Source organism: Aethina tumida, chromosome 1, assembly GCF_024364675.1.
Source record: "Aethina tumida isolate Nest 87 chromosome 1, icAetTumi1.1, whole genome shotgun sequence".
In the NCBI taxonomy this organism is placed as follows: Eukaryota; Metazoa; Arthropoda; class Insecta; order Coleoptera; family Nitidulidae; genus Aethina; species Aethina tumida.
In genome coordinates, this window is record NC_065435.1 from 33,120,019 (window position 1) to 33,142,435 (window position 22,417).

Consider the following 22,417-nt stretch of genomic DNA (forward strand, 5'->3'; position numbering starts at 1 on the left):
TTTGGGGGATGTGAGGGGTTGGTTGCTCGTGGATGGAGCGACGGGCTTAACAGAATCAGCTGGAATGTTGATTTTGGGATTGGGGGGTGGTTGGTTGCCCTTGGGGGCGGTGGCGAGCTTGGGGGTGGCAGCGGGCTTGGCAACTACAGCCGGAGTGATGTTTTTCGGGTTCGGGGGCGGTTGGTTGCCCTTGGGGGCGGTGGCGGGCATGGGGATGGCAGCGGGCTTGGGTGCCACAGCTGGAGTGCTGTTTTTGGGATTGGGGGCGGTTGGGTGCCCATGGGGGCGGTGGCGGGCATGGGGGCGGCAGCTGGGGGGTGGGCAGCCGCCAGGGTACCAGCAGATGGTTGGCCGGTGATGGAATCCTTCACCGAACGAAGTTCGGCGAATAGCGCCTGGATTTGTGCATTTTGGGCCACTATTTTGAACTCAAGGGCCGCAATAGTGTCCCTTTGGGCACCTATAATTTCCTTTTTCTTGGGCATGTTGCCCAAGAACCAGGAGATTGGTTGGAGTTGCTGAAAGACTGCCCGTAAACAAGTTGTTTACGAACAGACGAAATAATAAATTGGATGACTAATCGATGATTAGTCATCCACTAATAAAAGTAAATAATGCCAAATTAGCCTAAAAGGCAGTAACCATGCAGAGAGTAACGGTAATGTTCCGAAAAAGCAAAGAAACTCAGCGTAAACAAGTTGTTTACGCCGGTGAATACCCTGATTACGGAAATCAGAGGTCGGGTGAATACCCTAGTTATGAATGTTTACAGAAATAAACAAGCAAAAAAATGATTAAATATGTGTAAAATGAAAAAATACTTGATGTAAACAAGTTGTTTACACCGGTAAATACCCTTTGTGACTGGAAGGTCACCGGGTAATACCCTGAGTTTGAAATTAAAAATAATCCAGAAAAAACGGGAAAAACGTGCAAAATTAAAAATAAAATTGTACAGAGGGGTAGATAAGGGTGAAAACAATAGGGTGAAACGAAAATAAAATGATTTGGATCAATATGTCCGCTGAAATCACTTTCTAAACAGGAGCAGCACGGAGGTGTTGTCGGCGTGGGGTCCGGTCGGAAAGTGAACTGAACTAAAATTTCTGGCTCGTTTTAAATGTATACTGAATCGCACCCCTCTCATTGACCACTTAACTCAAGTACTACCCGAACAGAAAAATTCCATCCGTTTTGTTGATGTTATCACATTTCACTTAAATTTCGACACAAAAATACACGCAGGTCACATGCACTGGTTTGAATCACTCCTCACTCTAAGGGTGCGAAAGTAATTTTCGTGGCGCCAAGAGTATGTACTAAATGCAAATTTAGAGATAAGGTCACTATCCTACACAATCAAAATCGAAACAATAAGAATCGATTAAAGATTAACTTTGAGATCATTTTTTTAAATTAATAATAGATGTAAATCGACATCCGTATTTGTATATCGTATTTATTATATTTGTTTATATGATAAAATGTGATTGGTTTAGAACTAACTATACGACACAAACCCCATTAGTAACTGTATACATTATTATACTTTTCATATATATTATTGTATCATATATTAATTTTATATAATTTTAATTAATAAAAATATATTAAGAATTCATTACTATTATAAATTTCATAATCTATTTAAAACCAATAAATTCGTTATAAATATGAGACCTCGAGTGCGGTCCTGTCCCATGAAAAAAATTGTGCACACGAACGTTTTAAAACCGAATGTTTGTTTGATTTCGTGGCGGCACCACATTACGGGCTATGTTTTGTTTTGCGTCCTTTTCTGACCGAAAGTGCGATTCCTTGTCTAGTAAACGCCGCTGTTAAGTTAAACTAAGCAATTTTATTTGTAAAGTTAAGTTATATTTAATTATTTGTGAATCTCATTTATAGTCTTCCAGTGTAGGTTGAAATATAAGGATGAGATTGATTCGAAACATTTCTACCATCAACAATATTATATCAAATCGAAAAATCATCACGATATTCCTTTGCTCTGTCAGTTTGCTGACACTGTGGATTAAAACTAACTAAAGTTAAACTAAGCAATTTTATTTGTAAAGTTAAGTTATATTTATTTATTTGTGTATTTCATTTATAGTCTTCCAGTGTAGGTTGAAATATAAGGATGAGATTGATTCGAAACATTTCTACCATCAACAATATTATATCAAATCGAAAAATCATCACGATATTCCTTTGCTCTGTCAGTTTGCTGACACTGTGGATTAAAACGAATAGAATTATAAGAAAAGATATAACTGAACCACAATTTGGTGAAATATTTATACAATATAAGAATCAAATCAAGTTTTGCTTGGGAGAAGACAACTTTGTTCTAAATTACATAGAAACGTAATCTTAGCAACATAAATGTTATTTTATTTTTTTACAAACAATTGGTTGCTATTGAAACTTGAAATAAATGTCGACGAGAGATCTGCAACTGATTTGATTTCAGTGACTCTCAAGGCACGTAATATAAATATTCAGACAGGAAGTTGCTATTTTTGTAACTTTTTAAATATTTCACCTTTTTAAATCAACAGTAAATTCACGTAGGTGATTCTCTCAGCTTGAATAACTGAGCGACAGATTTCAACTATGCACTTTCTTTTTCACCATTGGTTATCACCCTCAAATGATATACTAATCTTTCCATATTTGATACTTTTATATCGCACATTATTTAGATTCTTCATGTCTGGATGACAAATTCAAATAATATCAACACAATTCATAAACCAAATCATAAAATAGTGATTACTATTTTACAATTTTCTGCGTAAATATTGATTTGCAATCTTAGTTCGGTTGAAACTTATAATTAATGGCTTTCAGTTCTGCTAAAATTTTCATCTACTTTGGTGCATATATATTTTTGGTGTCTCCATATTTTCTTGAGAGTATGCGTGATTTGACAACACACTGACAACATCGAGAACTAAAGATGGAATATTTTTGTTCTGCTTATTCGCTGATTATTTAATCGCGATACTGATCATAGAAGATCATTTTATACTACCACACATCGCGGAGCCTTGTATCCTATTAAGCAGTATTCTTCTAAAATATCTGTAATAATGATAATAATATCATAAATGAAAAAAAAGTTTATGCTCCTATAGACATTCAAGATAAAGTAAATTATGTTTCACTTCTTGAAAGTTTATAAAGATTTTTTAGAAAAGTACTACTTAATAGGATCCCAGGTTCCTATAATCGCGATTATAAATCAGCAACTAAGGCCAAGTTGTCCAATTTGTCAGCTCTCAAGAAAACGTGGAGACACTTAAAATATATATGCGCAAACAAATTATAAATTTCATCTGAACAAAGATTGCAAATCAGAAAATTGTAAAGTAGAAATCACTTTTTCATGATTTTGTTAATAAAATGTGTTGACATTATTTGAAGTTGTCATCTAGAGATGAGGAATCTAATTAAATTTTGACATAAAATTAGCAAATATGGAAAGATTGATATCTTAGTGTTGTTTGAGGGTAATAATCCAACCAAACGTGATAGAAAAAATTCAGTACCTAGTTGAAATTTGCCGCTCACTAATTCTTGCTTAAAGAATCAACTACGTGAATTATCTTTTGATTTAAATAGGTGAAATATTTAAACATTTACAATAATAGCAACCTACTGTCTGAAGGTTTCGATGACGAGTCACTGAAATCAAATCAGTTGCAGATCTCTCGTTGATATTTATTTTGAATCAAAGAAATACTGTCTGTGATTCTGCATATAATTAACATGTGAATAGAAATTGTTTTTGTTAACATTGTTAACTTTATACTTAAATGCCGATATATATTTTGTTGCTAAGAGAGGTGAGGGATGAAATTGAAAGGAAGATAACTAGCCTGATGTATACATAAATAAACTTTTAATTAATTAGTAATTACAAAAATAAACGGACATCTGGGAGTGAGTATTGGATTGAGTAACGTTTTGCAGACTTTCATGTTTCAATAGAATCGAAGGAAGTTTGTTTGTCAAATAAAAGAAAATAACAATTATGTTGCTAAGATTACGTCACCTTATAGCATGTCACCCTGTCCAATTATAGGCAAGAGTTATGGTTAATTCAATTAAACCTAATTCGAAATATGTAGTTTAGAAACACGTTGTCGTCTTTCAAGTAAATTTGAATTGATCTTGCATTGTATTAATATTACATCATGTTGTGGTTCAGTTATATTTTTTGGTATAATTCTATTCGTTTGAATCCACAGTGTCAACAAATTGACAGAGCAAAGAAATATCGAGATGAGATGAGTTATACTAAATGGTAGAACTGTTTCGAATGAAATTCTTCCTTATATTTCAACCTATACTAAATGACTATAAATGTGATTCCCAAATATTAATATATAATATAACTTTTCAAATAAAACTACTTTGTTTACCTTTAAGTTATGTGGTTAATTTAATATAAGTTTGGTGGTTAATAAATGGATTTGACCCATTGTCGATTTTTTTAACCTTCAACTATTCAGTGGAGGTACTTAAAAGTTATATGCAACATATTTTTTTAGGAAACACATTTAGTGATTACAGTACAGATTAAAATTTAAGGAAGAATTACTTCGGCACTAATCTAAAATTATAATTGCTATAAACAAGCTTCATTCTCAGATGATAGATGAGTTGAAACCTAGATCCACACTATGGAAACATTTCCATAAAATGAAAGTACCTGCTATATACAGAGATAGATATGTGGAACTCCAACGGGAACATTCTAGACCTCAACCTTTTTGGTAGAATTTTTGAAGACGGTTTCTTGGTAATGCTGTTTTCTTCTTTATTGTGATTTTTTCTTGTACTTTTTTCGGATTTTTTGGATTTTTTTTTCATATTTCATAGCCTCAGAGAAAATATTTCCAGATGTCGTCAGGTTTTGTCATGGCTCATTTCATCTTCATTTATATGATGGTAATCAGCCTTTCCATGTGACCGTAACTCCTCGTGCCCAACGAATCGTCAAAATACCTTAAAAAAGATATATAAAATTATTAATCATATCATATATACCAATTTTATTTGTTTTTCATTTAAATTAAATAATTTAATTGTGTGTGTTTTAACATAAAATATGTCATTAGTTATAAAAATCTTGAATGCAGATGAAAATTATACTTACATTTAAATCCAATTCTTGGGCCACTAGGATCTTTACATCATTTGCCTTTTGCATCGTACTTCTAGCATTACTATACACAAGTATTTCTTCCGATTATCATTTCCAATGAGGCAGGGACTCATTAATAAAAGCGAGAATATTTAACTAATAATTTTGAATTGAAGCGTAGAAGCAACTTCAGAGAGATGTGGTTCGTATGAAATAAAAGTTTGAACTGATTAAAGTTTGTTGGTAAACAAACGCGGACACTACACATGGTTTATTGGTTTAGTAACCGAGGTTGCCAGCCAAATTAACAACTCTTCTCTTTTGTCTGAATATGGCAACTCTTATAACTAAATTCAAACAGAAGGACGAACGTTATGTCTAACTCCATTTGGGGGTCTGATATCGGTGTAGCTCTTTGCCGAATTTTGCTGTTGTTACTTACTTTTCAGAGAATATGCAAGAAATTGCAGTAATTTATTCAATCAATTAATTGAAATACAAAGGATGAATCAACAAAAAAGACAACTGCTACTGTGCTCTTGAGCTGTTTCTCTCAAACTGACTCTCACTGTTTCTTGATCACCAAGGTTACCTCGATCGCCTTCATTTGTCAATTGTTATTGTTTTTTAACTTACTTTATTCTATTTTATTGTTTATATTAACACCGCCTCTCAATAGAATAGAATGAAGGCAATCCGAATCATAAAGACATTTCAATTATTTGTGATTGCTTTTCTTCCTCTAGGTAAGTCGCAAATAGACCTAGTATTGTTCTTTGCAACGACTGCATCTCACAATTGATTGCTTATTCCCACTCAGACCAGTCACTACGCCGTTTTGCTTCCGATATTGTGGACGGATCGTCACCAACAAATCGTTCTGCTGATAACACTAGTGATTCACCTTCGATAGATGATAGTGCCATATGCGCATCACATTCAGGTGCATAATTACCGTAACGTAGCGGTGCCTTTCTTACTCTCCCGCTCTTTCGTTGAGTTACCTCGCTGATACCCATGTTATCCAAATAAACGCCGTTACCAACACAATCCAAATTAGTACTGTGGATTTCTCCAGTTTTATCAGTACGCGACTGTTCATCATCATTTGGTTGAACTGCTTTACCGTTACACGTACTCCCACTATCTGTAACTGCCTCTGAACCGATTATCTCTACTAACTTTGATCGATTTAATACCGATGATTCATTGAATGTTACATTTCGACTAAAAATTAGCTTCTGTTGTTCAATATCCCAAAGTCAATACGTACCAAACGTCGCACCATAACCAAGCATAATACATTTTGTTGCTTTTGCTTGTAATTTCAACCGCTTTTCATGTGGAATATGATTGTAACATTCAGAACCAAATATTCGAAGGTTTGACAGCTCCGGTTTCTTTCCAAACCAAATTTCTGCTGGTGTCTTGTCTTTAAACTGCTTTCCAACCGCGTTCGTTGGCGATCGATTTTTGATATAATTTGCCGACATAATTGCTTCATTCCAAAACTTATTTTCCATCCCACTGGCCAAAAGCATTGTCGTAGCCTTGTTTTGCAGCGTTTCATTTAAACGTTCAGATACTGAACCAACGGTGACTAACCTCTGAATACCCTTTTGTTTGCAGTATTCTTTAAATTCGTTAGACGTATATTCACCACCGCCATCATGTCTCAATTTTGACACCGTTGAGCCATGAAGTGCCTCAGCCATTGCAACAAATTCCTTGAATTTACCAAACGTTTCACTTTTTCTCTTGATGCAATAGACCATGGAAGCTCTCGAATTATCATCCATGAATGTCACAAAATAACGTGACCCATCGTATGCATTCGTTGGATACGGTCCACAAACATCACTGTGAATCAATTCCAAAACTCGCAATGAACGTGTATTTGAATTTCTTGGAAACGGTGAACGAACATGTTTTCCAAGTACACACGATTCGCACAACTGTGTATCCTTTTTTTTACATTACTCATACCAATAGCCATATAATTGGCTAACTTTTTCATGTCATTTCGGTTGAGATGACCAAGTCTAAAATGCCATAGATTCTGTGATATTGTTTTCAAATTATTCACTCCTGTAAATCCCGCAAACACATTGTTGTCAACGTACAAAGTCACTTCATACATTCTTCCATTTACGCGTCCGACAAACTTTTCGATACCATTCAGCGATACATAGGCATAATCACACTCAAACACAATTCGATATCCCTTTTGTGTTAGTCTTCGAATTGACATCAAGTTGCATTTCAAATCATTCACGAATAGAACGTCCTCCATTGTTTTTACCGATGTGTCACCATGGTGAAATGTTTTAACGAGAATGTCACCACGTTGCTTTGCAACAATGCTTTGATTTTTCTTGGCAACCGAAATGCTTATTTCGTCAATTGGTTCCAATTTATCGAAGAACATCTTCTGATTCACCATATGCTGAGTCGCTCCAGAATCTAAGACAAATTTTATTTCCGCGTAATTACCGCTATTCTGCTGCAATTGAGCGTTAAATGCCTTCGATTCTGCCAAATTCTCTTTGGTACCATCTTCAGCAATTGCATACATCGATGAACCGCTTGCTCTATTTGCGCTTTCTCTATTTGACCTCTCTTTTTTGTTTTTATTGCGAAAACATTGAGCCTTTTTGTGTCCAGATTTTTTACACATATGACATATAATTGTCTTTTTCCCAGCAAACATTGCTCCAGGCTCAATTGATTTACTCGAACCATTTTCACCAGTCCGCTTGTTGTACTCATCCATTAACCCCGTTTTAACAAATTCTACAGTTAACTTTGATTGATCCATTGTTTCCAATGCTGTCACTAGGTTATCATAACCTCATAGTAATCAACAAATGTACAACCACATCAAGCTCTTCCATTGTAGCTCCCGTTGACTTTAACTCTCGAATTCTCTTATCAAATTGCAAAAGTAAACTTATCATATCATCCGACTCATTGTATTTCATTGTCAGCAATTGTTTTCGTAATAAAACTTGCGACGCCACACTTTTCCTTTCGAAAATCGTGCATAATGTGTCGAACATGTCCTTTGCCCGAGCTCTTTCGCGAACATACTCAAGTTGGCTATCATGAACTGACTGTACTAATATCGAAACACATTTCTTTTCATTCAACTTAATCGTAGGATGTTTTGTCACATCTTTTTCCGCTGTAAGAATGACCTCCAATGATTCCTCGATGAATCTTCTCAACTCCATTTCATCAAGCAAAATTCCCACACGATATTTCCATTTGCTAAAATTCGTGCCATCGAGTTGTTGAATTTTTAGAATGTTATTTACAGTAACGTTCGCCATCTTTGTCTGTTGCCTTCACCACAATTGACTTCCAACCTCAATTGTATAACTTTATCCTGCACGCACTGGGCCCATAACCTCAGAGAATATGCAAGAAATTGCAGTAATTTATTCAATCAAATAATTGAAATACAAAGGATGAATCAACAAAAAAGACAGCCACTACTGAGCTCTTGAGCTGTTTCTCTCAAACTGACTCTCACTATTTCTTGATCACCAAGGTTACCTCGGTCGCCTTCATTTGTCAATTGTTATTGTTTTTTAACATACTTTATTCTATTTTATTGTTTATATTAACGTTATGTCTAACTCCATTTGGGGGTCTGATGTCGGTGTGGCACTTTGCCGAATTTTTCTGTTGTTACTTACTTTAGATAGTTAACTCTTTCGGAACTTGGAACGGAGTCGTGCTCAGGGTTTACCGTGCGGCTGACCTTTCTTTCTGCCTATAGAACCTGGATTTGAACCGCCTTTTTCTTTTCTACTTTCACGGTTTTTGCTGGCGATGTGCCGTCCGGTTCCAATATAATTCGGAACCACTCGACCTTTTGCAGGCACACTTGCTGTTTTCCCATTTCATTATCGCTAATTCGGTTATTAAACTGTTTATAGTACGAAAACAAAAATTTAATTCAGTTGTTTCTTGGATTGGTAACCAAGGTTACCAGACAAGTAAACAAATTTTTTCATTTGTCTGAATTTGGTAACTAACTAAATTCAGACAAAAGATGGACACTAAATAAACACAAAAATATCACTACAAACACTTTTGAAAACTGAGGTGTGAGTGTGATGAGAATAATAGTCGATGTTACAAGAACACTGATCGTTTATTATATTATTACAAAGTGTGCACTCGGCTAGAAACGTCAAAGACTAAAAACTAAGAACTAAAAACCCTGCGTAGCATGACGCTTGCGTTAGGGCATCTATACAGAGTGTTCCAAGTATCAATGTGCAATTTCATTCCTTAACAAACACTTTTCCGTAGTTGCTACTCAAATTTGGATAAATGACGATTGTTACCGCTGCCATTGGTAACGACAGAAAGGTCTCTTATTGTTAGCGACCTTTGTCAATTGTTCAAAGTGCAACCAGGGAATATTGTTGATAGTAACAATTTTTGTTTGAGTTGTTCGTCCTTCTTCAGTCTGAATTTAGTTATAATAGTTACCATAATCGAAAGAGAAGAGTTGATAACGCTAATCCCAAATCTTTATCCCAACCAGCCACCCCCACTCCTGCAAAGTCTTCCAGCTCCAAAACTCCGGAACTCGGACACCCCCAAGGAGGTGATGTCGAAATTGTCTAACTACGATGCACCCCACCAGTTATGATTCAGTGTTCAAATTTATGTATATCGAATTGCATTAAAGTATTTTAATCCAAGTAGACTAAGAATTAGAAGAGACTTCTCATAGAGAAGTAACTTTTAAATTGGTTTGGGAAAACACAGCGCTCATGATTAGCCGTCTCAGATCTCAGTTTCGGTTAATATTTTTTGACAGCTCATTGACAATCTTGGCAACTGTGTAATTTCGTTTTGTTTGGTGTCCAATCCTATAATGCTCTTTGGCGAATTACTGGGAGAGGTTATTTCAATTTGCCAAAATATGCGGAAAGTGGGAAGGTCCTAATTATGTGATGTGAATTTATAAGTTTAACAGAATTGAAAAAAAGCAGCTAAAAAAGATGTTTAAGTTTTATTATTATCTTATCAAAGAAAATAATTATAAAATTTTGATATTTGTTAGGAATTGCTGTTGAAACCTGAATATGTACAAAATATCATTTGATATCAAAACTGATCTTGAACAATTATTTGGTAACTTCTTACAATTTCGTCATTGAAAAGATAAAAACAACAAAAGAAATAAGTATTTACACTTCGTTAGCTGTTTGTTTCACTTTTTAGCCTTCAATGCAGACACAAATCTAATATTTTTGTTTATATTCAAAAAGTAATTATAATTTTGTCCAGATTGATGTTTTCAATGAACTCAGAAGTCTTGATTTATCTAGTAATAGAGGTCCTTATGATATTCCTTCTACAGTATTGAATGAATTGTGGATTCTAATTAACAAAGCCTCTAACAATGAAATTTAAAATGTTTTTAAAATCTACTTTATTTCCTAACGTACGTAAAAAATCGTTTGTTATACCTACCTTAAAGGATGGAGGTAGTTTACTTGTTGTTTTCCAAAATTGTCCAAAAAAATCATTTCCAAAATAATTATGCCTTAGTTCCAAAATATTATAAATGAGAGTCAACATGAATTTTGCAAATGTAAACCTTCTGCGACCAACCTTCTTATTTATAACCTCTCGACAGTTGGTGCTCTTGAAAATCATTTACAGGTTGATGTTGTTTATACAGACATTTAAAAGGCATTTGATAGAATCTGCCATGATTTATTGTTTGCTACACTAAATGGGCTGGATTTGTCAAGTAATTTTTCCACTGTAAATAATCATAACGATTGCAATGTAAAGTGATTAGTTTTTATAAAAAATTAATCAACACCATATTCGCAAGTTATACTTTAGATAAAAGATTTTAATGTAATGTGTTTGAAATTTAAAAATGAGTAATAGATTGGGCGGTAGTTTTTCTAGAAAAGTTGGTTCGGCTCAAGCTAAAATGAATTTGGGTAAATGTAAAAGAAAAGCTGGATCATATCTTGGTGCTTTTGCCCACACATTAAAGTAGCTTTTTACACAAATACTGCTGTAGGATCCCAGGTTCTGCGATGTTTTGTCGTATAAAATAACCTCTTTCCATAATCGGTATCGCGATTATAAGTACAGCAATTAAGAAGAACGAAATACTCTCACATTAGCTGTCAAAATTCCCAGAGTTGTCAAAACGTGCGGACTCCATAGGAACTCGTTAGGAATATTTAAACAATTACAATAATGGCAACTTGATGCCATTATTGTGGAGATGTCGATTACTAGTCCTGAAAGTCACGGAAATCAAATTAGTTGCAGATCTATCGTCGACATACAAAAACTGTCTGTGATTCTGACAGATAATTAACATGTGAAAAGAAATTGTTTTTGTTAACTCTGTTAACTTTATATTTCGATTAGAATAGATTGCTGCTAAGAGAAGTTCCAACTATTATAATTTAATTTGAATATGTGATACGAGGGATGAAATTGACGTGAGGGATGAAATTGAAAACAGGATAACTAGATGTATATACACATAAATAAAATTTTAATTAATTAGTAATTACAAAACTAAACGAACATTTGGGAGTGGGTGTGGGATTGAGTGACATTTTGCGAACTTTCAAGTTTCAATAGCAACGAAGGAATTTTGTTTATCAAATAAAAGAAAATAACATTTATGTTGCTAAGATTACGTTTCCTTGTGACATGTGCCAGACGTTACAATATAAACAAAACATGTCCAATTAAACCTTATTCGAAATATGTAATTTAGAAAAAAGTTGTCTTCTTTCAAGTAAATTTGATTTGTTTCTTGCATAGTATTAATATTACATCAAATTGTGGTTCAGTTATATTTTTAATATATTTCTATTTGTTTTAATCGAAAGTGTCAACAAATTGACAGAGAAAAGAAATATCGAGATGATTTTTCGATTTGTTATAATAACTTTAATGACAGTGATTCATTTATTTAATGACCACGTTACAAATCACATCTGTGTGTGAAATGATATGGTCAAATGTCACGTGTTGATTACCAGGAAACTTTTGCACAAACAGTCAGGTGAGATTCAATACGATTGTTACTATCTGTGGCTGTACAAAATAATCACAAAATCAAGTATCTAGACGTAAAGACAGCATTTTTATATGGAGAACTTGAACACACCTATTTATGATTTAACAAGAAGGGTTGGATCATGACGAAAACATGGTATGTAAATTGAACAAGTCACTATATGGGTTAAAACAATTCCCTCGCTGCTGGAATGCAAAATTCGACTCTACACCGAAACGAGTTTTAGTAGTAGTTTTAGTATTTATACGGAACAAATTTTAAACAGATTTGAAATGACTAATGCTAATCCTAATACTGTTCCAGTCGACCCTCACATAAAGCCACAGTGGGAAGATACTACCTCACTTCTGCTGTTCATAATAACACAGCTTGTTCCGTCAAATTTTATTTGGCTACCATCACAAATAATCTGACTTAGAGATAATAGATTTGTTGCCAGTTTAGGAACACATAATACTTTTGTAAAAAGCACCTTTTTGTTTTGACCTTCATCGTCATAATGGTCCAACCTCACTTGTACTGAACATTGCACAGATTATACTTTGTTGTCTGCGACTCTGATTTTATGTGTGACAGGAGCCGTCATATTTTCAAGCATGTTCTTATGTCTTGTCATGTGTGACGATGCACCGGAAGCCACTTGCCATGGGTCATTTTGGCTATATGTTGCCTCAAACACAACAGCATATGATGAACTACTTGCTTTTTGTTGAACATTCTTGGTCCTGGATTTGCATTTGAGGACTTTTATGACCTTACTTATTACAAGTGTAGCACCCTTACTTACTTTGTTTCTTGTGGTTGTTATTGTTGACTGAGAATACTGTTGAGTCACTTTCAGGTTGTTTAACATTTTGTGATATGTTGATTTCACAGAAATTGAAGTTATCTTCATGCCGGAGCTTTCAATAGCAATAATCATTGGTTGATAGGAGGACTCTGGTAGACCGGAGAGTAGCAATGTAACTAGCCATTCATCGTCAACTGCGAAACCAATGTTTCTGAGCTTGCGAGCAGTACACATAATTTTGCTCACATATTTCTCTACGTTTTGACATACAGTAAGTGAAGTATTATAGAGATCACGCAGCAGCCCATCACAGCGTGTCAACAAAGAGTCATCAAATACTTATGAAAACGTATCCCATACTTCTTTTGCAGTACTACTCTCTTGCATGTGCACGTAATTTATTTAGTCAACTAGTAAATTTATCTTAGTTTTTGCCTTTGTGTCTCGTTTTGTGTCCACAATGACACATGTGGTGGGGTCTATGCAGTTCCACAACTCCTCTTGCTGTAGGTATGTTTTTAGAGCAAATCGCCATGTTACGTAATTATCTCGGCCGGTTAACTTTTCAATTAATGCCAATTGATTGTTTGCTGACAATTTAAGAACCCTTATTCCAGATGCTACGAGAAAACACTTTTCAATTGTCGTATTGACGTTTTAGGTTAACTTCATTACTTTTTTCAGTTAGTAAGCCATTCTGGGCTTCCCTGGGCTTTTCTGGCTCCATAACCTATTAAATTTTCTTAAAAGAATTTATTATTTCAGGAGAGAAACTTATATTTAAGAATTTAGTGTTAAAATTACAATTTAACTGTCTACAGGCGCACAATACAAATTACAATTTTATTAGTTTATGTGTAGTTTCAGTACACTCCTACAGGTCATCGCATCAGTTACAATTGGATTCCCAAGAGGAGATGAAACATTATTTGTTTTAAGTTGTGTTATAATTTTTAATTCTTAATAATAGCGTAAGCTTCATTGCGCTGTAAATTAGATTTTTTTGAGAAGAATGCTTCAAGTAAACTAATTAGGGTTAACAAGACAGCATTAAGTTAACTAAGGAAAGCATATTATCGGATTTTGTAAGCTGGGTCAGCTCCTTGATTAATATTTATATGATCCCATTTTCCGCACATTTTGGCAGACTGAAATAACTTCTTTCTGTAATTCGCCATAGAGCATTATAGGATCGGACACCAAACAAAACAAAATTATCAGAAGGCTCTTCTAATTCTAAGTGTACTTGGTCTAAAATACTTTAATACAATTCAATATACAAAAATTTCAACACTGAACCATAAATGGTTCACAATTTCGACCTCACCTCCTTGGGAGTGACCGAGTTCCAAGATGTCTTCTGAGTTTTGGAGCTGGGAGTCTTTGTAGGAGTAGGGGTGGCTAGTTGGGATAAAAATTTGGGATTAGCGTTAGGAGTAGGGGTACTATCAGTGTTTACCGATGGTATCCCTAGTTTAGACGACAAAGCTGTGTAAGCACTCTTTCACTCTCTGTATTCTCACCTTCTAGTTCCAAAATTTTATTCCTAAGGAAATCGGGTACCTCTGGAAACGTCAGCAGACGTTTGGGTTTTATTGAGTTTTTCACTTAGCTTTTCTTTTTTCCGGACCCTACACATAGTTTAACAAATTAACAACTCTTCTCTTTCGATTATGGTAACTATTATAACTAAATTCAGACAAATGAAGGACGAACAACTCAAAAAAAAAATTGTAATTTTCAACAATATTCCCTGGTTGCTACCCACACTTTGAACAATTGACATAAGTCGCTAACAATAAGAGACTTTTCTGTGGTTATCAATGGCAGAGTGTTGGTAGTGATATTTTCGTTTTTATTTAGTGACCCTATTAAAGTTCCTATTAAAAGACAAGAACCGTGAAATAAGAAAAGGAAAAGGAGGCTCAAATCCAGGTTCTATTCGCAGAAAGGAAGGCGGAACCACATCCAACGACACAGCTAATTATTGTAAAGCCCCAGTTTTGATCGGTTACATTAGAGTACCAATTAATTCTCTGTATCGTGTGGGGTCTTTGAATGGTTTTAAATCTCTGTTAAATTTTGAGTGGCAGTCATACAGTGTTTTAATTGGACTGCAATCTACCATTCTGAATTTCTCTAAAATATATTTTTTTTGTTTAAGTCTTACTCCTTTCTTACTTTGGTTAATTTCTATTCTAAAGAAAAACCTAGCAATCTTTGATCTCCAATTTCTCAGCTAATTCTCTCTTAATTTCATTACCAGTTTGTTTGACTTATGGAAAAAAACCTGGCACCACCTATTATAATCGTCTATTAATGTAAGAAGATATCTTGATCCACCGCTGAGTCTGACTCGCATTGGCCCGCAGATATCTGAATGAACAACATTCAGTAACTGCTTACTTCTTCCTTCTCTGTCAGTAAAGGGTTTCCTTGCTTGCTCACCTCGTTGACATTGTCACACCACATGGGTAATTTATCATTATCCAATTTATTACCGTGTACCAGTCGCTTTCTGTACAAATCCTGTACGCCTTTACAATGTAGGTACTCCAGTTGTCTATGCCACAGGACCATTTTGTTTGAATTTCTATGCATTATTCATTTGTAGACATTTGAATTTCGTTGTATATAAACATATTTCAATATTTTTCATAAAATAAAGTAGACCAAAAAGTTTTCTTTATTTTCTTTATTTGTTTACCACAAAACTCTAATCACTTCAAACTTTTATTTCATAAGAAACACATCTCTCTGAAGTTGCTCCTACGCTTCAATTCAAAATTAATAGTTAAATATTCTCTCTTTATTAATGAGGTTCTTTCTCATTGAAAATGGTAATTAGAAGAAATACTTTTGTACAGTAGTGCTAGAAATGAAACCGATCGTACCCAACTGTTATTTTTAGGGAATAGTTTTGGCTAAATTCATTATTTATATTTACAGGAATTCCCAACTAAACACAGAATAACGCTCCATAAAATAACACATTAGTTTGTTTTCAGAATAAATAATGATTTTTTTATTGGAGCAAAGAAGGGGAAATCTACAAGACGTAGTGCCGGACTTTACCGACTAAAAACCCCTCTCCGGGCACCGATCCGAAGATCATGGCCTGGAGGGAAGGGAAAATTAAAGAGGTACGTAACAATCGCTACATAGTAAAGAAAAGATGTCCCAAAGAGACGCAGAAGTCTAGACAGCCAAGAGACAAGGTCTCTTGTATCTGTCGGATTCACAGGGTTGGATATCATGCAAGCATGCAATCTCCGGATTAGAGTGTTGAAAGATAGATCTCCGGAGATTGAGGGCATGCTATTTTCTCTGAGGCTATGAAATATGAAAAAATATGCAAGAAATCCGAAAAAAGTACAAGAAAAAATAACAATAACAGAGAAAACAGCATTACCAAGAAACCGTCTTCAAAAGTTCTATCAAAAAGGCTGAGGACTGGAATGTTCCCGTTGGAGTTTCACATATCTGTCTGTATATAAAGCAGTTACTTTCATTTTATGGAAAGTTTTCCACAGTATGGGCATACGTTTCAACTCATCTAACATCTGAGAATTAAGCACGTTTTTAGTAATTATAATATTAAAATTGTGCCGTAGTAGTTTTTGCTTATATTTTAATCTATAATTTATGACGGAAAATGTGTTTCCTAAATAATTATGTTGTGTATATCTGTATATTTTTCCACTGAATAATTGGAGGTTGAAAAAATCGGCAATGTGTCGAAACCATTTTATAACACCAAACCAATATTAAAATATCGACATAAGTTAAACAAAGTAGTTTTATTTGTAAAGTTATGTTATATTTAAATATTTGGGAATCCCATTTATGGTCATTCACTGTAGGTTGAAATACAAGGATGAGATTGATTCGAAACAGTTCTACCATCAAAAATATTATAACAAATTTAAAAATCATCACGATATTCCTTTGCTCTGTCAATTTGCTGAGACCGTGGATTAAAACGAATTATAAGAAACGATATAACTGAATCACAATTTTGTGTTATATCAATACAATGTAAGAATCAAATCAAATTTGCTTGAGAGAAGACAACTTTTTTCTAAATTACATACTTTTTACATATGCCATAAAGAAACGTAATTTGACATGTTATTTTATTTTTTGACAAACAATTCGTTGCTATTGATACTTGAAAGTTTGCAAAATGTCAGTCAATCACACACCCACTCGTTTTATTTTGTAATTACAAATTAATTAAAATTTTATTTATGTGTATATACATCAGGCTAGTTATCTTGTTTTCAATTCTATTCCTCACCTTATAATAGTTGAAACTTCTCTTAGCAGCAATCTATTCTAATGTAAATATAAAGTTAACAAAGTTAACAAAAAAAATTTCTTTTCACATATTAATCACTTGTAGAAAATAAATGTCAAAGAGGGATCTGCAACTAATTTGATTTCAGTGACTTTCAGGGCTAGTAATCTAAACCTTCAGACGGTAAGTTGCTATTTTTGTAACTGCTTAAATATTTCACCTTTTTAAAAATTTAAGAATTTTTCTCCTTCACCTTTAGTTATCACCCTCAAACAACACTAATATACCAATCTTTCCATATTTGATAATTTTATGTCGCAAATTATTTAGATTCTTCATGTCTGGATGACAAGTTCAAATAATGTTAACACAATTTTTAAACCAAATCATGAAATAGTGATTCACACTATTTCACAATTTTCTGGGGAAATAAAGATTTGCAATCTTTGTTGGGTTGAAATTTATAATTAATAGATTTATCTGTTGCAGCTTTGTTAAAACTTTCATCTCTACTTTAGTGCATATATATTTTTAGTGTTTCCATATTTTCTTGGGAGTAGGCATGTTTTGACAAAACACTGACAACATCATCGAGAACTAAAGTTGTAGTATTTTCGTTCTGCTTATTCGGTTATCATATAATCGCGATACCGATCATGGAAAGAAGTTATTATATACAATCAAACATCGCGGAGCCTTGTATCCTATTAAGCAGTATTCTTCTAAAATATCTGTAATAACGTATATCATAATTGAAATGAAAGTTTATGCTCTTATAGACATTCAAGAAGTGAGATACAATTTACTTGCTTTACCTGTATGCTTCATACTAGCTTCAAAAATATGTTAACATCGTGGTAGTAACTCTCCATATGCGTTGGGATGTAGATGGAGTTCTTAAGATACTTTATTTAAATTTGCAATCTGTAAAAAGTAATAATTTTTGAGGGTATTGCAAAAATTATCTTCAAAAATTGATTGAATAAATCATATTGTAGAAGAGAATGAAAAACACAGTGACCAAAGATTTTTTTGTAAGAAGGAAAATAACGGAGCGATTTTTAATTAGGGATGTCTCAATATGATTATACGGCGTTGTAGTGCGTTGATTCAGTCAACCAAAGGGGCGGTATATATAACACGATATTTTACACTAAAAACTCTCTGTACTCTGTAATATTGTATAACTTTGGTTAACTTTTGATATATATACAAACCGGGATTCTTTTTTACAGTTTCAAAGACATTTTAGTGTTTTGTTAATATATCATATGACCTAACTTTATTTGAGTGAACTTTAAATATGATATGATATGGTAATATTTTGATCCAGCAAAATTAAAGCCCACGGGAAATTTTCATGTGGCTTGATTTCCGAGAATTTCATAATTAATTAACACTATTTGAAATCAGAGCTCTAAAATAGATATATTTCGTTATTAATGTAATTGTTACAATATTCCGCCTTGATTAACTGCAATAAATTATGTATCTAAGGGAATCCAAATTTAAAAAACAATAGAACACTTGTTGTAACCTAGCATCTGTTATTTACAACTGTTCCCAAAACTTAATTTAAAATTTTAACAATTTCAACATTCAAGAGATGCTGCGAAACTTTAGAACAGTAGGTGTCTCACCATTCAAAAAATCAACAACTACATACACGCCATTAATTTATTTCAGATGTAATTCATGAGGAATAACACATAATTTCTAATGAAAGTCAAATTTGATGATTAACATCAGTGAATCAAATTTAAATGGAAAATGTGTGTGGTTTAAATTAATGGTTAAGACTTGAATAATACTATATGGAATAAATAATGAAATTATTTATTAACAATTTCTTAAAACGAGAGAATAAGTTTTTGAGAACTCTGGTTCTGTACGTGTGTTTTGACAACTAACTGTCAACTGATGTTGGAGATTTTGCTTGTTGGACGATTTTATAATGGCCTTACCAAGTATACAAAGTTGTTATTCTAAATTGTCGAGATATTCTGAACACAGGATCCAATAATAATAATCGAGGAGCTATTTTCCTGTCACAGTTAACTGTGTGGCATTCTGTTGATATAATTTAATTTACAATGCGAAAAAATATCTTATTCTTGAAAATAAAGCTTACGCTATAACAGAGTCAAGTATTGAGACGCAATTTACTTAGAAAATCATTTATTTAGAATACCGATCAGACATGTAGTAGATGTTAAAATTCTGCATATAGCATATAGGTAAACCAAGTAAATTGTGTGTCACCTCTTGAATGTTTATATTTCTTTCCAGTTATGTTTTACCTTATTGCACGGTAAAGTAGATTTTTTAGAAAAATACTACTTAATATGATCCCAGGTTCCTATAATCGCGATTATAAGATTAGCAACTAAGCAGAATGAAAATACCCCAACATGCCCAAGTTGTCTAATTTGTCAGCAAATTGTCAAAACGTGTGTAGTGGTTACGAGCTCTCAAGAAAACGTGGAGACACTTAAAATATACATGCACTAAAGTAGATGAAAATTTCATCAAAATTACAAATGATAGAGTTATTAATTATAAATTTCATTTCAACAAAGATTGCAAATTTTTACACAGAAAATTGTGATTTGATTTTGTTTATAAATTTTGTTGTCATTATTTGAACTTGTCATCTAGACATGAGGAATCTAAATAAATTTTGACATAAAATTAGCAAAATTAGAAAGATTGGTATCTTAGTGTTGTTTGAGGGTGATAATCCAACCAAACGTGAAAGAGAGAAATTCAGTACCTAGTTGAAATTTGCCGCTCACTAATTCTTGCTTAAAGAATCAACTACGTGAATTATTTTTTGATTTAAAAAGGTGACATATTTAAACAGTTACAATAATAGCAACCTACTGTCCGAAGGTTCCGATTACGAGTCACTGAAATCAAATCAGTTGTAGATGTCTCGACGACATTTATTTTCCATCAAAGGAATACTGTCTGTGAATCTGTCAGATCATTAACATGTGAATAGAAATTGTTTTCATTAACTTTATACTTAAATGCAGAAATATATTTTTCTGCTAAGAGAGGTGGGGGATGAAATTGAAAACAAGTAACTTGACTGATGTATATACACATAAATAAAATTTTAATTAATTAGTTATTACAAAATTAACGAACATTTTGGAGTGAGTGTTGTATTGAGTGACATTTTGCAATCTTTCATGTTTCAGTAGCAACGAAGGAAGATTACGTCACCTTATGATGTATGTCAGCCTGTCCAATTATAGGCAAGAGTTATGGTTAATTCAATTAAACCTAATTCGAAATATGTGGTTTGGAAACACGTTGTCCTCTTTCAAATAAATTTGATTTGATCTTATATTGTATTAAAATTACATCAAATTGTGGTTCAGTTATATTTTTTGTTTTAATTCTATTTGTTTGAATCCACAGTGTCAACAAATTGTCAGAGCAAAGAAATGTCGAGATGAGTTATAATAACTTTAATGGTAGAACTGTTCCGAATCAATTTCATCCTTATTTTTCAACTTACACTAAATGACTATAAATGTGGTTCCCAAATATTTAAATATAATATAACTTTCCAAATAAAACTACTTTGTTTAAGTTTTGTGGTTAATTTAATTAATTTTAACTTCCAATTAGTTAGTGGAAAGAAGTACTTAAATGATATATGCGACATAATTTTAGGAAACACATTTACTGATTTCAGTAGAGATTAAATTTTAAGGAAGAATAACTTCGTCACTATTCTAAAATTATAATTAGAATAAACAAGCTTAATTCTCATGTACTATGAGTTATAACGTAGGTCCGTACTATCGAAACATGGAACTCGAGATGGCGATGTGTGGGACAAGAATTGAACTTCTATCCAAAGAAAATTTCGACACGAAGCGGATTCAGGTAGAGGCGTTACTTACCAAAATCGATACCTGGGATTTCGTTAATGGTGAAGTATCAAAGCCAGTTATATGTCAGGGTGACACAAAAAGTGAATCAGCGCTTAAAACGTGGATGTAAATAAGATAAAATGGTAAATGCGGACATAATCCTATGCATAAGCCCATCGGACCTCAAGAGTATCAAAGGATGCGAGATTCCCAAAGATTGAAATTGGAGTCAATCCATGCTTCAAATGGACCGGCACTATTGGAACAATTATTTTATATATTTTATATATAATATTTATTTAAGTATAAATAAAATTGGATAACGATAAATTACCCACGTGGTGTGACATATGTCAACGAGGTAAACAAGCAAGGATACCCTTTACTGACAGAGAAGTAAGAAGTAAGCAGTTACTGAATATTGTTCATTCAGACATCTGCGGACCAATGCGAGTCAGAACCAGTGGTGGAACAAGATATCTTCTAACATTTAGGTGTATTTTCTCATGTCAAAAGGAGAATTTCTTGAAAAATTTAAGGAGTACTAAAGAACTGTCGAAAAACAAACTGGTAATGAAATTAAGAGAAAATTAGCTGAGAAATCAAGATCAAAGAATGCTAAGTGTTTTTTGGAATAGAAATTAACCAAAGCAAGAAAGGAGTAACACTTAAACAAAAAAAATATATTTTAGAGAAATTCAGAATGATAGATTACAATCCAGTTAAAACACCCTATGACTGCCACTCAAAAGTTAACAGAGATTTAAAAATGTTTAAAGTCCCCACACGATACTGAGAATTAATTGGTAGTCTAATGTAGTCTAATGCAGCCGATCAAAACTGGGGCTTTACAATAATTAGCTGTGTCTTTCTGACAATCGAACCTGGATTTGAGGCGCTTTTTCAGTTTCTTATTTCACCGTTTTTGTCTCTTAATAGGAACTTATTCTGAAATGGAACTGGCGAAGTGCCGTGTGGTCCCAATAGGACTCTGAAGCACTCGAACTCCTTGCAGGCACGCTTGCTGTTTTCGCATTTCATGACCGCTAATTCAGTTATTAATTTGTTTATAGTACGAAAACCAAAACTTAATTCAGTTGTTTCTTGAATTGGTAACCAAGGTTACCAACCGAGTAAACAATTTTTTTTATTTGTCTGAATTTAGTAACTAACTAAATTCAGACAAAAG

At 33.5% G+C, this 22,417-nt stretch overlaps 1 protein-coding gene across 1 annotated transcript in view; it reads left to right on the forward strand.

Annotated features, from left to right (window-relative positions):
• The first annotated feature begins 643 nt into the window (after positions 1–643).
• LOC126264920 (uncharacterized) overlaps positions 644–22,417 on the forward strand; it is a 31,505-nt gene continuing 9,731 nt past the window's right edge. The window contains exon 1 of the mRNA XM_049964682.1: positions 644–658. Coding sequence (XP_049820639.1) covers positions 644–658 — 15 coding nt within the window. The remainder of the gene's footprint in view (positions 659–22,417) is intronic.